A 22,713-nucleotide genomic window follows, 5' to 3' on the forward strand; every position below is an offset into this window, starting at 1 on the left:
CATCAATACAGCTAAAATAATAGCATTTATAATAGCTAAAGTGATCCTTATGCCTGTATATTATTAGCATAAACATATAGAAAAATAATCATGACGATTAGCATATTAGAGGAATGAACTGTGGACACGTTGTCCCATAGACATAGAATGAGTAATGCGTGTCTGTGAACACTGTCCCTTTAACAGCAGACCCGATGAATCGATAGGATTCGACGCGCTCGACTGGCAGGCATGCTCCGTGTAACACGTGGTTAGTTTACAGCGATCAGGTCTGGAGTGGTGGAGTCGCGCACGGCTTGTCTGCACTGAGTGATCGCGTCCTGTAGACACAAATCCGGCAATGGCGCAAATTCAGGCACGGTTCTTCACCCGCAATAAGAAGTGAGTTTGTTTGTTCCGTGTGTGACATTCGTCATTCGCTTTTATACGTAGCAGGGCCTGATACCCTCGTTCTACCCGTTACTGGTCATTAATTATTGGTGTAACCTCTATATAGTCTGTTGTTCCCTTGTATCAGCCAATTCAGGGTAGAGTGACGGTGGCGCTTTTCAATATGGAAACTGGCATGAAGTCTAGAATCCCTGCCCTATCGATCACTCCTTTATATCACATATTTCCAGATCTGATGCCCCCATGTACATAGGTGTGAGTGATGGTAGCAGCTTTATGTATTCGCTTCAGACTTTAGGTTTAATTTTCAAGCATCTCTGGAGCCACTTCGATTTAGCTTTTTTTTTTTTGTAGCCAACTCGTTCATTATTATAATATTTTCATTGGAAGTAAAAGATTCCAGGAGCGATCTGATGGGATTACTGTGGGGTTTACAGCAGTCTGTATTCTGCTAATGTATGGATTTCCTGGCGCACAGCTATTCTAACGATATGCCAAAACGTCTGATAGTTGGGTGACCGACCGTTCTGAAGAATGTTCGTTCCCTGTACTTGTGATGGATGGTGGTTCCAACGTTTTCACAACCAAAAATCAAATGTTTTAGCCATAAATGATATTGCTGAGTAAAAACCCCTGTCACCATACAGACCACGTTTATAAAGAGCATCTAAAAGACCCTTATGGAGATATGTGAGCGCCAATTAACATTATGCTCTTTATTACGCGTTTTCTGTGCCCAGATCAGCGGCAAAAACCTGTGTGAACAGGGCCTTAAACTTCTGGTGGGACTGAGTGCAGTATTGTTTCATAAAAGTTTTTATTGGTGGGTATCCGGAAATGTTGAGACCCAATGGGATGGACAGGCAGAAGAACACCGCCGAGGTCCGTGCTCCTGCAGGATTAGCGGCGGACAGGTCATAGGCTATTTATAAATAGGGCTGAAAAACCTAATCAGAGTTGACTGGGCACAGAGTACTTTTACCTCTACATTCCAGCAACGGTTGAAGTCTCAGCATTGAGGCCAGGTTCCCACCAGGCGAATAAGCTGCATAAGACTGCGCAGTGTATCCGACCTGGAACCTACAGCACATTTCGTCGAAAAAACTGCACCACATCGTGGTGCGGTTTTTCTGGCGATATTTCTGCTTCTCTATGCAGTGGTAGGGAAAAATAAAACTGTTTATACTTGGGCTATATTCACATGCTAAAGTAAAAACGGCTGTAAAATACGGAGCTGTTTTCAAGGGAAACCACCTCTGATTTTCAGCCGTTTTTAAAGCATCAAATGTTTTTTGTTTCTTAGCTGTTTTTCTATTGACACAATGAAAACCGGCTCAAGAAGTGACATGCGCTTCTTTTTACAGGACGTTTTGTTACGCGCTGTTTTTTTAAACTGCGTAAAAAAGCGCCTCGTCTGAACGAAACACTGTTTTTCTCATTGAAATCAATCGGCAGATGTTTGGAGGCGTTCAGCTTCCGTTCTTTCAGGTGTTTTTCGAGGCGTTTATGCCCCGAAAAATGCATGAAAACACTATGTGGGAACATACCCGAACACTGGCCGTTGTCATGGTGACACGTGCCTCCTTTGCCGTCTGGTCCGGCCTCCCTGAATGATGCTGCAGCCCATGTGACTGCTGCAGCCTCTGGGTACCCGGCCGAAAGGGCTATCCCCAGAATCAACAGTTATCACCTATCAACAGGGTAGGTAGTAATTGCTTGATTGCTGGGACCCCCAGAGATTGCGAGAATGGGGGTCACAATTCACCAGATCCTTCTTACTGCACCCTCTGCAGTGAGGAGGACATTGAATGAGGCAGCGGTCGCGCATGCGTGCTGCCACTCCATTCAAAGTCTACGGGAATGATGGAAACAGTCGAGTACAGTGTTCGGCTGTTTTGGTCAGTTCTGTAGCCACTTAATGGTGCGCTGCTCCATTCAAGTTACTCATTGTGGGGGGAGCAGGGTGGAGGATCTGGGGGATCCCTGTTCTTGCGATCGGTGTGGCCCCCAGCAATCACACAGTTATCACCTATCCTGTGGATCGGTGATACTTGTCCATACTGGGAATACACGTTTTAATGAAATGACAACTAACATAAGCAATGAAATGGGGTCAATTCTGCATTTCTGGCTAGCCTGGTACTACTCTCTGGATAACTGCCATATTAAATTACCTAGACTAATGTCCTGTTACAAAGCAATTACAATTAGCGATAATACTTTGATAACATGTAGGAGAAAGCTGTTAAGTAACTCTACATTTTTGTTTTAGGCGTGAGATCGATGATGTTCCTTTTTCCATTCCGGCCTCATCTGAAATTACAGATCTCAGCAATATTATCAACAAGGTTCTCGAAACCAGGAATGGTATGTATGCGTTGTGCGTTACTTTGTGATGTAGATATTAAAGGGGTTCAGTGCTTTAAGCACTTTATTTCTTTAAATACTAAAAGTGCTCCAGTTTATATGACCTGAAGATACTTTCCATAAGATCTCGGTGATCTGTGCTGCAGACCATGTGCTTGTTTGGATACGTCTGTATAGCAACCTAAATATTTGCAGTGCTTACATGGAGATCAAAGCCGCTGCTCATTCAGACGAGCGTGAATCTCGTCCATGTGCTGTGCGTTCAAACAACGCACAGCACACAGCACACGGACCCATTGATTTCAAAGGGGTTATTCACACGTGAGTTTTCACGCAGCCTGAGTCCGTTGCGTGTAACCTACTGCATGTCCTATATTTGTGCGTTTTCACACACCGACGCGCCCATTGAAGTCAATGGGTGCGTGAAAACCACGGTCCGCACTCGGATGCACATCCATGTACTGTCCATGTTTTACGCATCAATTACATTGGGGAAAAAAAGTGCTTGCGAGTGCATGAAAAATGCATGCCGCCTGCAAAGCAGACTGGACAGATTTACGCACGTTTTTTTTTGCGCATGTAAATCTTTCACGCTCGTGTGCATGTTCCCTTACAATGGCTTCCATACAGGCTGCTCTATGCATGTGTAAAGAAACCTAGTACTAAAAACTCTATGCAGAACTGGATCTTGTATATTTGGGTATGTTCACAGGAGCGTGTCAGATTCACGCACGTGAAAAACGGGAGTGAGTCTGGCCGTGTGTGTTGTGTTATGCATCAGTGTGCTTTGCGAGGGGCATGCGTTTTTCGCGTACTCTCAAAGCACATTTTTAAAAAATATATATTTTATTTATTTTTCAATTGAATTGATGCGCAAATCATGCACCGCACATGGATGTGCATCCGTGTAGGGTGCGCGGTTTTCTCGCACCCATTGACTTCAATGGTCGCGTAGGTGCGTGAAAACTCACGCATGTGTGAATGTCCCCATTGAAATCAATGGGTCCGTGTGCTGCGCGGGATTTCCATGCGAAGCACACAGACGTTATTCATGATCGTGTGAATGGGCCCTTACAAACATTTAACACTTCGTGCTCAGTTGTATTAATTGTAAATGTTTTAGCCATAGAAACATTTCAATGCCATGTCTTGACTATATCCGTTTTTATATTCATATTACAGATGAACACACTCATGTGGAGTTTGACTTCCTTGTCAAGAGCCAGTTCCTGCGGTTGCAACTTATTAAACATATGGAAGCGGAAGGCATATCAACAGTAGGTGACTCCACTTTGTCCCTGTCTGACATCTAAATAAAGGGGTTTTTATGTATAGTAAAAACTTATTTTTTGTAATATTCTTTGTATATTATTTCCACAGTTTTTAAGATCTCTGATAGCAGTCATTGAATGGGAACCTCTGCTGTTTATTTCCAGAGGATGAAAATTTGTCTTTATCATGTGATGGGCGTAGGGGTGTGCTGTTTGATTATCAAATGACCAGCACAGATTATATCCTCTGGAATTTAAGCTACAGCTATGTGGAGACTTTTTGTAGTGTTACTTTCCATTTTTAAATATCAAAGTATTCCTGGACTGCAGCTTGATAGTTCAAATTGGAAAGTAGGTTTACAAAAAGTCTCCATGTAGGTGAGCTACTAGCACATTTCCACCGGAAATAATAATAATTTTAAAAAAAAGTCTCGCCATTAAATATCATTTTATTTATTCTCTTTGCGTGCTGATTATTACTTCTTTTAGTAAAATTTATATAGTTAATATCTTATTCTTCAGCTAGTTGGATAATCTCAATGCTGGACATTGCATGTAACTCTTGCCTATAACTGAGACCCATGTTCTATACATGTCATCTCTGATACGACTTAAATCAGGGGTCTCAAGCATGCGGCCCCTGGGGCTTGCATCTGCAGCCCGCGGGACACAGAGCCGCTAGTATCGGCTCTGCTCCGAGACTCTGGAATTCCCTGACATCGCTGTCCACATATGAACAGCGATGTCTGGGGTTTCCCCAGAGCCAGAGTCCCGGGCAGAGCGCTAGTACAGGCTCTGCTCCGGGACTCTGTGGAATTCCCTGACATCGCTGCCCATATATGGACAGTGTGTCAGGGTCTTCCTCACAGCGGAGTCCCGGGCAGAGCGCCAGTATCGGCTCTGCTCCGGGACGCTGCGAAATTCCCTGACATCGCTGCCCATATATGGACAGTGTGTCAGGGTCTTCCCCAGAGCGGAGTCCCGGGCAGAGCGCTAGTATCGGCTCTGCTTCGGGACTCTGTGTAATTCCCTGACATCGCTGCCCATATATGGACAGTCTGTCAGGGTCTTCCCCAGAGCGGAGTCCCGGGCAGAGCGCTAGTACAGGCTCTGCTCCGGGACTCTGCGGAATTCCCTGACATCGCTGCCCATATATGGACAGTGTGTCGGGGTCTTCCCCAGAGCAGGAGTCCCAGTGATGTCAGGAGCACAGCTGGAGTCCCAGTCTACAGGGGGCACTGCTGTGGCGGCATCTACAGGGGGCACTGCTGTGGCGGCATCTACAGGGGGCACTGCTGGGGCGGCATATACAGTGGGGCACTGCTGGGGCGGCATATACAGTGGGGCACTGCTGGGGCGGCATCTACAGTGGGGCACTGCTGGGGCGGCATCTACAGTGGGGCACTGCTGGGGCGGCATCTACAGTGGGGCACTGCTGGGGCGGCATCTACAGTGGGGCACTGCTGGGGCGGCATCTACAGTGGGGCACTGCTGGGGCGGCATCTACAGTGGGGCACTGCTGGGGCGGCATCTACAGTGGGGCACTGCTGTGGCGGCATCTACAGTGGGGCACTGCTGTGGCGGCATCTACAGTGGGGCACTGCTGTGGCGGCATCTACAGTGGGGCACTGCTGTGGCGGCATCTACAGTGGGGCACTGCTGGGGCGGCATCTACAGGGGGCACTGCTGGGGCGGCATCCACAGGGGACACTGCTGTGGCGGCATCCACAGGGGACACTGCTGTGGCGGCATCCACCGGGGGCACTGCTGTGGCGGCATCCACCGAGGGCACTGTGGCAGTATCTAAAAAGAGGCTGCCCAATCTTGACATGTGTGCTAACTGTCCGCCGGACTGCATTTAGTGACACTTAAACTGGAAAGCTGGATTGTTGAAATAAGCACGTGGAGAAATCTCTCAAATTTTAAACCTAGCGGCATTATTATAGTAATATAGTGTTATAGTAGTTCAAATAACGAATTGATTAACAATAATTTTGTATTGTATCAAATTTGAAATTCATGCGGCCCGACCACTTCACATTTTTTCTATATGCGGCCCACTTACCCGGCCGAGTTTGAGACCCCTGACTTAAATGGACCCTAACTTTTCAAACAATTTATTATTTAACCCCTTAACGACGAAGGACGGATACATCTGTCCTATGCAGGTTCTAGTTCCCGCATAAGGACGGATATATCTGTCCTCTGATCGCGTGGGTACTGCCAGTGTACTCACGTGATCAGCGGCAGGAACACGGCTGTTACACACAGCCTGGCTCCTGCCGGATCGAAGCACGCTTCAATTCCAGCAGATTAACCCAACAGCGACATCTAATGTGTTTGACAGAGGGAGGGAGCTCCCTCTGTCACACCATCGGCGCCCACGCAAAGAAATCGCGGGGCGCTGTTGGGTTTCCATGGCAGCCGGGAGCCTAACAAAGGCCCCCAGATCTGCCTTCAGCAACTGCCTATTAGGCCATGCCTGTCAGTTTTACACTGACAGGCAATAATGTTTTGGTATACCAAATATACCAAAGCAGTATATAAGCGATCAGCGGATCACATGGTGGAGTCCCCTGGCTGGACTAAAAAAAAAAAAAAAATTTTTCCCCCAAAAAGTGGTTTTATTTAGTAAAAGTTTCAAAACAAATAACACATACGCATATATGGTATCGACCTAAACAATAAAATGAACATATTAATTAAACCGCCGGAAAAACGGCGTCCAAAATAACAACACCAAAATTATTTTTCTCCCATTCTCCCCATAAAAAATAAAATAAAAGTTTTATGTACCCCAAAGTAGTACTAATGAAAACTACACCTTGGCCCGCAAAAATCAAGCCCGCATACGGCCACATTGACGGAAAAATAAAAAGATACGTCTCTTGGAAGTAATTATTTTCTAAAAGTGTTTTTATTGTGTAAACTTAGGAAAAGCATATAAAACCTTTACATATTTGGTATCCCCGTAATCGTGCGGGACCCATAGAATAAAGTTAACATGTTATTTACGCTGCATAGTAAACGGCGTAAATTTATAATGTGAAAATCAATGCTGGAATAGCTGCTTATTTTCAATGCTCTCTTAAAATAACGTTAATAGATATATTATATACATCCAAAAATGGTGCAATTAAGAAATACAACTCCTCCCACAAGTCCTTATACAGCTATGTCGACGGAATGAAAAAGAGGTTACGAAAATGCGACAGTGAGAAAACAAACAAAAATAATCCTTGGTCATGAACGTGCAAAATGGCCTGGTCATTAAGGGGCTAATCCAAAAGTATACCTGATATAAAACAACTTTCTAATTTACTTACTGTTAAAATGTAGTTGTTTTATCCATGCAAATTCTGTGTGAAGTTACTGCCACTAGGTGTCTCCCTTCCTGTCATCTGCTGTCCTCCCCCTGTTGTGAACCAACAGACTGCAGAAGGGGGGGGGTTCTCTTCACTGCCGGGCTATTCAAGTCTATAGAGAAGGGAGGGGGGAGCAGAGAAAGAGTAAGTGACACAGACATGCTGCCTATACAAGTCTATGGAGAGGTGAGCAGAGGGAGGAAGCAGAGAGAGTGAGAAAGATAAAGCCTGCTGGTAAAGTTTCTATGTCACCCCAGTGCTGGATATTCCGCTTCACTGGTTTGTGGCTGTATAATCTCCTCCATGCTGCAGCTGCTTCTATAAATATGTGATAGAGAAGAGAACATTTTTGCACTCCTATATCTTTCTATGTGCTCTGTATAGAAGACATGATCGCGGTTGGACACTGTCTACTAGCTCAGAGACAAGTGAGAATTAGAGAGAGCCTGCAGATGGGAAAACTGCTAAAACATGCAGGATACAAGTCATATAATGGCCAGAAATAGTATTATTCCTCATGTACACACACATAACAGCTTATTCAGAAAAGTCACCTGATCAGTTTAGGGTACGCTTTAAATGGCATTCTAAAGTTTTAAATTAGCCACTAAGTCTGATGATGCATACCACAGTCTGGTTTTGTAGATACTGGCTCAAGACGAAGGTTCTGCACATAGTCATCTGTCACAAAGTACATGTTGGGCTATGACTTCCTTGTCAAGAGCTAGTTCCTGCGGCGCACGTTATGTGGACCCGATCTATATCCATCTATATATATTATATATATATATATATATATATATATATATATAATCTCTCAAGAGAGTGTCTTTTTGACATATGTCTCGGATGTATGGTCATGTTATGCACTTTAGATCCTCAATATGGTTAAAGGGGTTATGCAGGGACTGAAAAGCATTAGCATTGTACTCGCTGCACTATGTGAGTACACTTACTAATGTACATTCCGGTCCCCCATCATGCTGATTATGAGATATTTTTAAAGCGCTGTCGGGGAAACGGAAGTCTAGTGGCACAGACTTCCTTGATGACGACACAACTCTTCGTCATGTGACCGGCCCTGCTGTACTTTATGTACAAGCAGTAACTACTGCTACAGCGAGTACATGGAGTACATCATGTCGTCATCAAGGAAGACTGTGCAACTAAACTTCCGGTCCACCGCCAGCGCTATAAAACTCTATTAAAATCTCATAATCGGCGCAATCGGGGACTGGAATGTATATTAGCGAGTGTTCTCACATACTGCAGTGAGTACACTGCTAATACTTTTCAGCCCTTTCGTAACCCCTTTAATTAAGCATTTATTACCAATATTTAAAAAAAAAACAACAACAAATGCAGTAATTTGTATGAGTCCAGCTTATTTTGGAATCTACAGCTTCTTTTCTCAGCCTGCGGAAGGGTCAGCTTTCTGGTCCACCTATTTTTAACTCTGGTGTTCTCCAGGAAAGCCTGTACAAGCTGTAATGTAACACAAACCGGATCTCTGCACTCAGACTCGCCCCGTGCTCCTTCTTGGACTACAGGGTTTGAGAAGGAAATAGATTTAAAATCTTCGAAATAAATCTGCCTGAGGAAACAGGACCTGCAGGTCCAGTAACAGGCACTTCACTATTGGCTAATGCAACATAAGTGACAGTGGAGCAGAGGGGCCGGTAAAGGATGTTATGTACCTGTGCCTGGTACACAAGGGGATTGGGCAAGACCAGTGTACCAGGAGAAACGTATGTGGGAATAATGATGTCATGGACACAGTACACCGAGCTTTGTCTGACACGTATGTAAATGGCCTACCAGTAAAAAAACAAATGTGGTGTAATAACTATGGAGCGGTTAGGTTGATCTTGTGGGTACTATTTAGGTGAAGTTTCTTTACCTCTGCCCCATATAAAGAGACTAGTACCATAAGGGATGATAGGTGGTCCTGTTAAAGGAGGTCCAAGTTACCCCTCTGCTATTTAACACTGCTTTATGTTATACAATGACATGTAAACAAAGTGAGTGCAATTATCCCAAACCTTTTGCCACTAAGCCTATAAATTGCAAATTCAACATCAACTATACCCCTGCCAGAATAGTTGTAAAATCTGTGTAAAACATAATTGCTGCAATATCTAGTGGGTTAGGAATTGACAATCTGCTCGTAAAATGGCAAAAATGGAAATCTTCATTGTGACACAGAACCCATCTGGAGACGAATGAGGAAATATCCAGTCACTCAACTTGTCGGCTTCTCCATTGTTCTTTATAGGAAGAAGTGGTTGACATTGAATATGTTGAAAAGATCACAGCTCCCCAGCCTGAAGAATGCATGCTCCACGATGACTGGGTCAGCTCCATCGCAGGAAGCGAAGAGTGGTAGGCCAGACTACATTTTGGTTGACCGTTCTAATCTATGGCGTTCTTTGTAATGTGATATTTTATACGCATCTTTTTTTTTTTTTTTCTCATTTCTTGCTTAGGATTTTAACTGGTTCTTACGACAAAACGTGTAGGATTTGGTCAGTGGAAGGGAAGCCACTAATGACCATTGCAGGTCACACTGAAGTTGTTAAAGATGTTTCTTGGGTGAAGAAAGGTAACTTTTATATTTGTTGTATGTAATTGATCAATTTCCTTCAAGGGATCACCACTTGTTCGATCTTCCATTTCTAGACTTTTTACACTATGTATGATAGTGGATTTTTGATCTTACCAGCAGCACCTATGAAAATCTGTTTACTTCAATGGCTTCTATTAGCATTTCTATGATGGTTGTGCTATTGATATAAATTGCCTTTTTGATGTATACTTAAAGGGGATGTCTCATCATCCGTTTGCCAGCACCCCCGGCTAATCGCTCATTTTGCTGGAGGAAGCGTAGCCAACCAGATATTGTAGTATTACATGGTGGCCATTTGAGCCAGAAAGGAGAGCTATTCTGAACAACGAGCGACCCCCCCCCCCCTCCCCCTATGATGTCCATCTGCCCTAATATGGCATAAATACAGGAGAGGTCTTCATGAGAAAGCCCCGTTGAGCTGGCAATTCACCTAAGATGGCTGTTGGCTGAATTGCTTGTTCAGCCGTCGGGTGTTTCTCCTGATGACCCTTCCCTGCCCCCCCCTTTAAAGAGGCTCTGTCACCACATTATAAGTGCCCTATCTCCTACATAAGGAGATTGGTGCTATAATGTAGGTGACGGTAGTGCTTTTTATTTAGAAAAACAATCTATTTTTACCACTTTGAGCGATTTTTAGCTTTATGCGAATTAGTTTCTTAATGGACAACTGGGCGTGTTTTTACTTTAGACCAAGTGGGCGTTGTACAGAGGAGTGTATGACGCTGACCAATCAGTGACCAATCAGCATCATGCACTCCTCTCCATTCATTTACACTGCACTAGCGATATAGTTATATCGTTATGTGCAGCCACATACACAAACACTAACATTACTGCAGTGTCCTGACAATGAATATACATTCCCTCCAGCCAGGACGGGATGTGTATTCAGAATCCTGACACGTCAGAATCTTTTCTGTGAGATTTCCAGCAAGGCAAACATAATCTCGTGAGATTACGATGTAAACTGTCATTTAAAACGAGATTACGTTTGTACGTATGTATTCCTCTGTACAACGCCCACTTGGTCTAAAGTAAAAACACGCCCACTTGGGCATTAAGAAACTAATTCGCATAAAGCTAAAAATCGCTCATAAAGTGGTAAAAATAGATAGTTTTTCTAAATAAAAATCACTGCTGTCACCTACATTATAGCGCCCATCTACTTATGTAGGAGATAGGGCACTTATAATCTGGTGACAGTCTCTTTAAACATGCTTACAGCCTAGCTATTGAAATGGGGAAAGGGAGACCAGGCGCTGTTAGACGCTTCTTATCTCCTGGCAGGATCAGGTATTTCAACATAGTGGATCCAGTCGAGAGGCCACCATACACATGAGATTATCGACTGGATCTGACAACATTAATCTAATGTGCACGGGAAGCTTTAGATTGGAATCACACACGCAGTTTTTTTTTTAGCCAAAACCAGAAGTGGATTTAAAAGGAAGGAATCCTAGAATACTTCCCCTTCCTCTTAGATCCACTTCTGACTTTGGCTCCAAAAACGGCATCAGAAACTTTGTATTAAACCGTATCTCTGATCTGAAGGATCTGGCCTTGTGTACCCCTTAGTTCAGGGTATTAATTGAGGTCACATGTTTGAGTTATGACATTTGTAATTTGTTCTTCTCTATAGACAGCCTGTCCTGTTTGCTACTGAGTGCATCTATGGACCAGACCATTCTTCTTTGGGAGTGGAATGCTGAGAAGAATAAAGTGAAGGCTCTTCATTGTTGCAGAGGACATGCTGGCAGTGTGGACTCCATAGCTGTGGATGGTTCAGGAACGAAGGTAAATAAATATATATATATATATATATATATATAGGCCTATTTTGTAACAAATCATTTTTCTGAGTGTAAATACAAGTTACATAATCTCTAACGTCTTGTTTTTAACACTTCTGTTTAATGCTTGCCACTATAATAACCAGCTTTGTGTTGTGATCAGTTTTGCAGTGGATCATGGGACAAAATGCTGAAGATCTGGTCTGCAGGTTAGTAATAATCATTTGGGGCTGTAAATCTGCATTCTTTATGTGAATATGACCTAATGCGCACGACCGTGGTTTCTTGTCCTTGTGCTATCCGCAATTTTGCGGATAGCACACGGACCTATTCATTTATATTGACCCTGCACACGACCGTGATATTCACAGATGCGTGTGGGGGCCGCAAGTCCAGTGCGCAAAAACCCAAGACTTGTAATTTTACTGTCCATATTGGACCATGTGACCTACTCAGGTGGTTGAGACTAATTCCAGTCTTTTTATGAATACGGATGACGCACGGATGACGCATGGATGCACTACTGACGTTTTTTTGTGGACAAATGGACCGCAGCGGATCTGTGGTTTTGCAGACCGTCGCTTGCATTAGGCCTAAATAGGCTTTTTTTTTTTTTTTTTTAGGATAGCACATTCTTAAATGCTTCTAAAATATACTGTGTATGTAATGAGGTAAAAGGATAACACCATTTTTGATCAAAATTGATGTGGTTAAACACAGAAATCTTTGACGATAAATAATACGGTGCTTTTAGCAAACTTCCATTGGAAAATAGCGGCATATGTTCATTGTACTTATACAATTCACTGCTGTAATCTTTAACCTACCATCCTACTCCTTAGCAGTATGTAACCAGTGGGAGTACAATGTACTGCTATGGCACTAAGATTTTCTGCACGAGCAGCAATTTTGCCTATTAGGATTGGGAATATGGCTGCTAATCATGGCGCACTCCTGCTCTCCAACCGGTTGTACACAGAACGTTTAAGGCCGGTCCAGAAGTCTAAAGTTTCTGTTGCATTGCAGTGCCCACAGAGGAAGAAGATGAAGTTGAGGAGAAGTCTAACCGTCCAAGGAAGAAACAGAAAACCGACCAGCTCGGATTAACAAGGGTAAGTTTATATGGAGCGGAGACCTGAGCGTTGGCTTTGTGCAAAGATTCATGGGTAATGGTGTAAGTTATGAAGTTGATGTTTTACATGGCCTTCCCAGGGCTCTTATATCATGGCTGCACTAGATGGGGTTTCTTAACCCCTTCACGACCAGCCCACGTAGATTAACGGGCTGCCGTGCTGGGCTTTTCTCCTGCAGCCCGTTAATTCACGTGGTGCCAGAACAGAGTGCACAGCGCTCTCCCTGTGCTCTGAATCTCTCAGCACACGCTGCTACTAGCGTCCTGATGACGTGATCACCATGATAAAGCTATCATGGTGTTCACAGCAAAGTTTGTTGCAGCAACAAACTTTCTGTGCTGTTCGTTACAATGTTTCTCCTCCCTCCGTGTCAGATCGTTCTGAGACAGTGGGGGAGAAGAAGATGTGCCGAGCAGCTGCTGTGTGTCTCGTATAAAGACACACCGACTGTAAAAACACACAAAACCACCTCCACATAGATAGTTTAGTGTAGGCAGCTAGTTATAGTTCAGGTAGTCTGTTAGGTAGATAGTACTCAGACTAAGACAATTAATTAGTAATCAATTAGGGCTTATAATGTGTGTGTGTGTGTGTGTGTGTGTGTGTGTGTGTGTGTATATATATATATATATATATATATATATATATATATATATATATATATATATATATATATATATATACACACACACGTCTATATTTTATATATATATATATATACATATATTTGAAATTTGTTAATACAAAAAATTAATAATTAGGGATGTTATATATCTATAACATCATATAGATATATACGTACATGTAATATATACGTATACACACATATACTTATATAAATCTCTTCATATATTTTACACGTCAAAAAATTAAATTGTATGTAAATTCTAAATACATTGATTCATTGTTAGGCTGTGTTCACACAGAGTTTTTTGCAGGAGGAAAATTCCTCTTGCAAAAACTGCTCCAGAAGTTTTTTGCACAGTGGTTTGACAAAAACTCGCCAAAACACTCGTCGGTGTATTTTTTACCCTTCTGACTGATTGAAATGGGGTTTTGGAGGCGGAAACCGCCTCAAGATAGGTCATGTCGCTTCTTTTTACTGCGATGCGTTTTTTTTGCTCACGGTAAAAAAGCTCGTCCAATTCCCATTGAAATCAATGGGAGACATTTTTGGGCGGTTTTTGACGAGTTTTGCGGAGCGGTTTCCGCGCCGAAAAACTCGTAAAAAACCTCTGTATGAACAGGGCCTTAGGGTTGTTCATAAATTTATTGATCAATGGATTAGTGGACTTTTTCTTTGTTACTTTTATTAAAACTGTTACAAAAAATAAGTTAAAAAAAAAATACGTAAAAAATGGCACGCAAGTTATATACCACTGAAGAGGCATTTGTTCTCTTGGATTCTGATAGTGAATGGGGTCACTTTTGGGGGGTTTCTGCTGTTTTGGTCCATCCAGGGCGTTGCAAATGGGACATGGCACCGAAAACCATTATAGCAAAATTTGAGCTCCAAAACCCAAATGGCGCTCCTTCCCTTCTGAGGGCTGTAATGCGTTCAAATATAAGTTTATGACCACATATGGGGTATTGCCGTAATCAGGATAAATTTCTTTACAAATGTTGGGGTGCTTTTTCTCCTTTATTCCTTGCAAAAATTAAAAATGTCTGTTTCTTCAGAAGAAATGTAGATTTTCATTTTCACAGACTAACGCCAATAAATTCAGCAAAAAACCTGTGGGGTTAAAATGCTCCCTATACAACTAGATAAATTCCTTGAGGGGTGTAGTTTCCAAAATGGGGTAACTTTTTGGGGGTTTCCACTGTTTAGGCACCACAAGACCTCTTCAAACCAGACTTAGAGCTTAAAATATATTGTAATAAAAAGGAGGCTTCAAAATCCACTAGGTTCTCCTTTGCTTCGGAGGCCGGTGCTTCAGTCCATTACCACACTAGGGCCACATGTGGGATATTTCTAAAAACTGCAGAATCTGGGCAATAAGTATTGTGTTGTGTTTCTCTGGTAAAACCTTCTGTGTTACAGAAATTTTTCTATTACAAATGAATTTCTGCAAAAAAAATTACATTTGTAAATCACACCTCTACATTGCTTTAATTCCTGTGAAATGCCTAAAGGGTTAAGAAACTTTCTAAATGCTATTTTGAATACTTTGAGAGGTGACGTTTTTAAAATGGGGTGATTTATGGGGACTTTCTAATATATAAGGCCCTCAAAGCCACTTCAGAACTGAACTGGTCCATGAAAAAATAGGTTTTGGAAATTTCTTGAAAATGTGAGAAATTGCTGCTAAAGTTCTAAGCCTTGTAACGTCCTAGAAAAATAAAAGGACGTTCAAAAAACGATGCAAACATAAAGTAGACTTATGGGAAATGTTAACTAGTGACTATTGTGTGTGGTATAAATATCTGTTTTACAAGCAGATACATTCAAATTTAGAAAAATTCAATTTTTTTTCAAATTTTCTCTAAATTTTGGTGTTTTTTTATAAATAAATACTGAATTTATCAACCAAATTTTTTCACAGACGTAAAGTACAATATGTCACGAGAAAACAATCTCAGAATCGCTTGGATAGGTAAAAGCATTCCCAAGCGATTACCACATAAAGTGACATATGTCAGATTTGAAAAAATAGCCTGCGTCCACAAGGCCAAAACAGGCTGTGTCCTGAAGGGGTTAAAGGACTCTTGCTGCCATGCATAGAAAGTTGTACTTAGAAAAAGTTTTACCTAATTTATCTTTCCCAACGATTGAGTTTTCATGTAGTGCTTGCTTGAGATACTGGATTGGGTGACGGGCAATAAGACTGGAGTGATTTATAAGAGTTATGAGTGAAAATTGCTGAGGATATCACTGAACTGAGGATATTACGTATTTTCTTAGACGCCTATCGTTACGATCTCTGGACACAATGAAGCCGTTTCATCGGTGCTGTGGTCTGATGCAGATGAAGTTTGCAGTGCATCATGGGATCACACTATCAAAGTGTGGGATGTTGAAGCGGGGGAAGCAAAAACCACTTTGGTAAGAACTGATGTAATACATATCATAGAGTGATAGCAGACTCCATAGTGATGTCATTTCTTTAGTAGTAAAGTTTTGACACACTCATATTAAAACTATCATAGAAATTGTAAAACATAGGTTTGTCCTCTATCTTGTGTATGCACTGAAAAGTTTAACAATTTTTACATTCAATGAGGCACCGCTGTGCATCTGCATTGTGCTGGTCATCCCTCCCCTCGTTGGGCTATATGTTTTGGAGGATCTTTAAAAGCTCCAACAATACAAAGTGTTTTCAGGGACCTTAAAGCGGCTCTGTCAGTAGTTTAGTAATGCCCAATGTCCTAGCTAATCTAATAGGCGCTGTCACGCTGATGGTAGTGAAAATTGTGTCCCAAAAAGTTATGATCTTTTTTCTAAATATGCAAATGAGACATGTGGGTGTCAACAGCAGCGATTCTCCTGAGGTGGAGCCGCCTCACAGCCTCTGACGCTGTCCTATCAGCATGAAGCTGCTTCACACAGTGTGAGAGACTGAGGCTGGAGGGAAGGGGGATCACTTCAAATAGCCATATTTCGGGCTGTGGACCACTTAGAACAGCGGTTCTGGTGGCAGATGAGGTTGTAATCTTTCATATGACACCAGGATTGTAGTTCTAGCTGTGAAACAATTGGAGATCTCACCAGTTAAAAACAGTCAGGAATGGAAGCTGTATACTATATGATCACGCAGCGTTGCTGGGCTGAGAAGAGGAGAACTTTATGATGCTGATTGGACAGCGTCATACAGAAAACTTTACACCGCCCAGAGCGAAAAAGAGTAACCTCCCATTTGCCAAGTTTAGCCAAATTAGCATATTTAGAAAAATGTCCATAACTTTGCAAATAATAAACGCTTTTGGAAAGAAAATTACACTAGTTATCAGCATCATAGCGCCTATTAGATTAGGTAGGAGATGGGACATGAATAAACCAGTGACCGATGCTCTTCAAGTAGAGTTTTTAGAATTGCATTTGTAATTTATTTATTTTTTCAGTAAACCTGTAAAATAGACGTGGTTGTTGTTTTATATATTGGGTTAATTATGTGTAGTGACATCAGTGTTTAATACTTTTCTTATCTACCAGACTGGAAGCAAGGTATTTAACTGTATCTCTTACTCACCACTGTGCAAACGACTGGCATCTGGTAGTACGGACAGACATATCCGTCTATGGGATCCAAGGACTAAAGGTTAGCAATGATTTTATTTTTTTCCTTACATTTCTTACTTCTAATAATACAATTTCCATAAAAAGTCATTTTAGATGTTTGTGAGTAGCAAAGCTTACCTATACATTGACATTTCACGAAAGGGAAGACTTGGGGCATCTGGCCTCAGAACATGAGTGGTCCAATCTATTTAAAAAGGGTTTTACACCTAAGAAAAAAAAAAAGTGCAACTCAAGTGCAGGATCCACGACCAAAAATAAGGATCTGTGCATGCCGCAGTGATAACGGCATGTAAATGGAAAACATTGTTCATTTTTTTTAATGATCCATACAATGAATATGATATTTAATGGTGAGACAACCCCATTAATGAATTTTGCATTCCTCTACAGATGGGTCCCTGGTTTTGTTGTCATTAACTTCTCACAGAGGCTGGGTATCAACCGTAAAATGGTCACCGACTAATGAGCAGCAACTTGTATCTGGATCTCTTGATCACGTTGTGAAGCTCTGGGACACCAGGAGGTAGGAGTCCACCAATTAAACGTTGTGTATGAAGATGGAGTCACATAATTTGTCAATACAATTTGCCGCTTCTTCATAGATGATTCATTCGTCTTTTCCACCATGATATTTAGCACCACTGTTATTTCTGCTCATTCCTACAGTTGTAAAGCTCCTCTTTATGATCTGGCCGCACATGGAGAACAAGTTTTAAGCGTTGACTGGACAGAACATGGGGTAAGAACAGTAACATGACAAATCCTTGTTTCATTACTTATTTCGTTGACATAACCTGTATTATCCATCTAAATCTCTGGCTTAAGAGTCCAGTGGGTGGTACTACTCAGTGATTGACAGCCTTCCCTGTATGAGTGTGCATACAGAAATAATTGACCAGCACTGGACTCCTAATCCCATTACAGGCAGGGATTTAAACTAATAAATTACAAGTTATAAAGTTTTGTACAGAAAGATTCAAAATATAAATCTGCTCAGATCCTTCCTGCTCTAACACACTGCATGTAGATCAGACCGCATGTTCAACGTGACAGGTTTCCTTTGATAGAATCTTAGGCAATGTATTGTCAGATACTGTCCTGATTTGTTATTTTATGGGGACTGCTAGTATTTACTAAAACAAACCATTCCAGACCATTTGTTAGAACTGCATTGTGTCACTGCTCTGTTATGCCTCCTGGAAATTGACAACTGGGTGTGATCATGTCTCTACACACAGTAACTGTCCCATCAGTGCTGACCGCTTTAAACGGTGTAGGAATACATGCCCAGTTGGCACTTATTCATGTATTTCCAGGAGGAAAAATAGAAGACCGCAACAAAGCAGAGTTCTAAAAAAAAAAAAATCCAGAATTGTTTCTTTACAGGGAATGCTAGTATATAGTAAAACACGTGTCCGGAGAGCTGAAAGGTCCTGTTTATAGTGGATGTAGTCCATAGTCCAGTTGCTCTTGCAGCTAAAAAGAATAATGCCAGTAATGATATAGAATTCAATTGGTAAAAACAAAACATATATATATATATATATATATATATATATACACAAGCTAGTAAAGTAAAAGCAGCACCGTTCTTCCAGTGTGGGGTGCAAGTCCCTGTTCAGACACACGACCAGTGTCACAAATCCACAGACAAATCCAATACACAGGTCAGCACTCCAAGGTAAAGTGTAAAATAAGGATCCTTTATTCACCACAAGCGCAATGTATCGCTTGAGAAAGGCCCCATTGAGCAGGGCTGAAACGTTGCGCTTGTGGTGAATAAAGGATCCTTATTTTACACTTTACCTTGGAGTGCTGACCTGTGTATTGGATTTGTCTATATATATATATATATATATATATATAAAAAATCTCTATCGGTGTTTGGTGCAATGTTCTAAATACTTTATTAAAAATATTTTTTACTTTTTGAGCTACTTCTGCTTTGTATCCTGTATACAGAGCAGCTGTATCTAGCGCTGAAACCTGAATCCGTCAGGTCAGCGGTACTGACGGATTCCGTATTAGCGGGTCCTGCGTGTCTGTGGATCGAGCTGTTATCCATCACGTCTAAGTTCATAACTTAGATGTGATCTATTACAGGTAGATCCTGCATGTCAGACCCGCTGACCTGACAGATGCGGGTTTCAGCGCTGGATATTGATCTGTGTACAGAATACTAAGCAGATGCATCTCAAAGTAAAATAAAAAGTTGCACCCAAACACACGGATTGAATTATTTTATTTAAATAAAAATATCTAATGTGTACATAGCCTTTTACCCTTTCACTGCCAAGGACGTATGTAATTCATAATTTAAACACTTGCAATGGGTAGAAGATCTTGGTATGATATTAAATCCCAGACTCCTAGCTTTAAAAATTATACCAATATTCTACGTGCAATAGTCAGGGAACAGGATGTGAAGTTTTACTTTCTGGGTTTTGTGTCTCTGTAAAGGAAGGGTTGGAGGGGGGGAGGGGGGGGTGGCTGCAAGTGAGAACAGGAAGGTCACCGCTTGTTATAGTCATCTCTTCCAGTTACTCTAGGAGGGAATATAGGAGCCTTCCTTCATGTTGTGTTCTTTGTCACGTTCAGGGGGGACTTTTTTTCTGCTACCAGGGTGAGAAGATGAGCAGTTACACATCGAATCCCCCCCCCCTGCACCTAATCAGACCACTTGTCGGCATACGGGTCTCAGATTTCTGGTCATAGGCATGAGTGGCCTGTATAAGGGTATGTTCACACGCAGTGACCAAAAATTCTGAAAATACGGAGCTATTTTCAGGCGAAAACAGCTCCTGATTTTCAGACGTTTTTGTAGCAACTCACATTTTTCGCGGCATATTTTACAGCCGTTATTGGAGCTGTTTTTCAATAGTCAATGAAAAATGGCTCCAAAAACGTCCCAAGTAGTGACGTGCACTTTTTCGCGGGCGTCTTTTTACGCGCCGTATTTTGACAGCAACGCGTAAAATTACACCTTGTGGGAACAGAACATCGTGTAACCTATTGCAAGCAATGGGCAGATGTTTGTAGGCGTAATGGAGCCGTTTTTTCAGGCGTAATTCGAAGTGTAAAACTCCCGAATTACGTCTGAAAACACTGCGTGTGAACATACCCTAACTCTGCAGATCTTGTGCATCTCAGGCTCTGCTTGGGTCAGACTTTAAGCCACAAACAGAATTTGATGCCTTTTTTTATATACAAAATGTTACACTTTGATGTCAAAATTATATGAAGGTGCCCATGAGTGTAAATTGGTGCGTGGAATTTTTACAATATGCAAGATGCCTACTACTAGAAAATATATGGGTATGGGGGTAGAATATGTCTTTTTTGTTTTTATAATTCAGGTTTAATATGTTACATGTCGTTTGTTTGGGATTTTTTTTTTAAGCACCGTCTGAGCAAGGCCTAAGGCCCCATCACACGACCGTAGCCATAATCCCGGTCCGTGATTACAGCCGCAAACAGTCGTCCACATTTGTGGGCCGTTCTCCCATTAAAGTATGGGAGCACAGTCCGTAAAAAAAATAAATATGGGATTTGTCCTATTTTTTACAGAAGGTTTCTACAGCCCAGACTCCTTCCTGTAAAAATACGGGAAGGTGTCAGTCGGCCATAGAAGTGAATGGGCCTGTAATTACGGACGAAATCTACGGTTGTGTGCGTGAGGCCTAACTGTGAGGAATTAAAATACAAAGTTTATTAGAAAGTTGTATAACCTTTACTTTATAGGGAGAGCAAGATGTATTAACATAGAGCAGGAAAGGCACTGGGTACTACGGGTACAGCCATTACAAGGGGCTTGTATTGACTTTGGGTAGCAGCCAAGTAGCATTTAGGTTTTTAGGGTATCCCCTCTAATACGATAGTGGTAGTTATATTTGTGTATGGGCCGATTTTAAAATTTCTGCCCGAGGTCCATTGAAAATAGCACTTTTTTTTTTTTTTTTTTTTTTCGTCTAATATTTTTTTATTTGCTTCTACAGTTGATACTAAGTGGAGGAGCGGACAACAAATTGTATTCCTATAAATATACAGCGCCACCTTCAGACGCTGGAGCATGAACATGAACCAGTTATTTGATGGACTGAAGACCTTTTTATTGCTGCTGCAAGATCTATTGTAAATGAAGCTGTTTGGAGTACTGGCCCTTTTTTAATACTATAGTATATTTGTACAGAAAAAAAATGAATGTGTATTTGCAGTTTTCTTTACTATACTTCTTTTTTTTTTTTTTTTTTTTAACCTACGTTTAGGGAAAAACAAAATGTTTTAAGACACAACATTTAGAAGGTTGTCCCTGCAATTCTAATTTCTGTCCTCAGTATCACTGAGTTATCAGTATTTTTTTATTTTATTTTTTTAAATTCTGTTAAGGCAAAATGGGCCAAAGTTGAGTTGTCACAATTTATTATCCGTATGCTATGCAAACAGAAGCTACTGTCCCTGTCTCCTGGTAGTCATAGGTGGAAAAGGTGGAGAGACGAAGAAGGTAATCTGTGCAATACGATCGATCTGCATTTACAATGGTTGTGCATTAAACTGTCACTCTAAACTTGAGAATGTCTATCTTTATTCATTTGCAGCCCCGTGGCTTAAATCTGTGCCTTAATCTCATAATGTACTTGATATTGAACCTTTCTCAGCAGAATATTACAGCAGTTCTTCTGGCTGGACAGTATTCCATGTCTGTTATCTGAATAGACTTGTCATGATGATGTCCACCTCTAATTACTGGCAATTTCATTTTGTAAAGACTGCGCTTTATTTTTCAAATTTTATATTTTATAAAATTCCAATAGGACAAAAGGCGGGGAGCAAAAAACCAAAAAATGGCCTGGTCTTTAAGGAGTTAAAGAAGATCAGAGATATAGAAATTGGTGTATGCGGTTTTAGTTATACGGACCACATGTCGGCGGTATTTCCTGGACCGAACACCGTTCAGGGAGCCGGGCTCCTAGCATCATAGTTATGTATGACGCTAGGTGTTCCTGCCTCCCCGCGGGAATATTGTCCCGTACTGAAACATGTTTTCAGTACGGGACATTATCCCCCGGGGGAGGCAGGGACACCTAGCGTCATACAGAACTATGATGCTAGGAGCCCGGCTCCCTGAACTGTGTTCAGTCCGGGAAATGCGTTCCGAATATCACGGACCGAACACTGTTGTGTGCATGGGACCTACGGTTGGACTTACACGTCACGGTCAAAATACATTTTTGCCTGTGAAAAGTCGGAAAACTGCACTATTTTGCTGAGACTTTGCAAAAATTGTGGCAAAATTGTGTGGTTTTGCTGCAAATCGCGGCATAAAAATGCATTTTGACCACGAAATCCAGACTATTCTTACCTCATTCTTGGGATCCGTGCCGCTCTCAGCCAACTGATCTCACCAATCTGACTTTCATGGCATCCTATTGCTAAGTATAAAGTTTGAGTTGTGCTTATGTACAGCTGTTGGGCTTCGTTCATGGTCATCGTAGTCGACTACGCTATGGATACAGTCAAAACAACGGAACCCT

General features: G+C 41.7%; 1 protein-coding gene across 1 annotated transcript; it reads left to right on the plus strand.

The window, feature by feature from the left end:
- Positions 1–145: 145 nt before the first annotated feature.
- On the plus strand, positions 146–21,754 carry WDR12 (WD repeat domain 12). The gene is made up of 13 exons (XM_075829736.1): positions 146–381; positions 2,663–2,757; positions 3,940–4,034; positions 9,669–9,775; positions 9,880–9,995; positions 11,659–11,813; positions 11,973–12,018; positions 12,836–12,921; positions 15,848–15,988; positions 17,096–17,201; positions 17,573–17,705; positions 17,849–17,921; positions 21,178–21,754. The coding sequence occupies exons 1-13, from the start codon at positions 341–343 to the stop codon at positions 21,253–21,255; spliced, it is 1,272 nt and encodes a 423-aa protein (XP_075685851.1). The 5' UTR covers positions 146–340; the 3' UTR covers positions 21,256–21,754.
- The last annotated feature ends 959 nt before the right edge of the window (positions 21,755–22,713 follow it).

Source organism: Rhinoderma darwinii, chromosome 6 (assembly GCF_050947455.1).
Source record: "Rhinoderma darwinii isolate aRhiDar2 chromosome 6, aRhiDar2.hap1, whole genome shotgun sequence".
Lineage (NCBI taxonomy): Eukaryota > Metazoa > Chordata > Amphibia > Anura > Rhinodermatidae > Rhinoderma > Rhinoderma darwinii.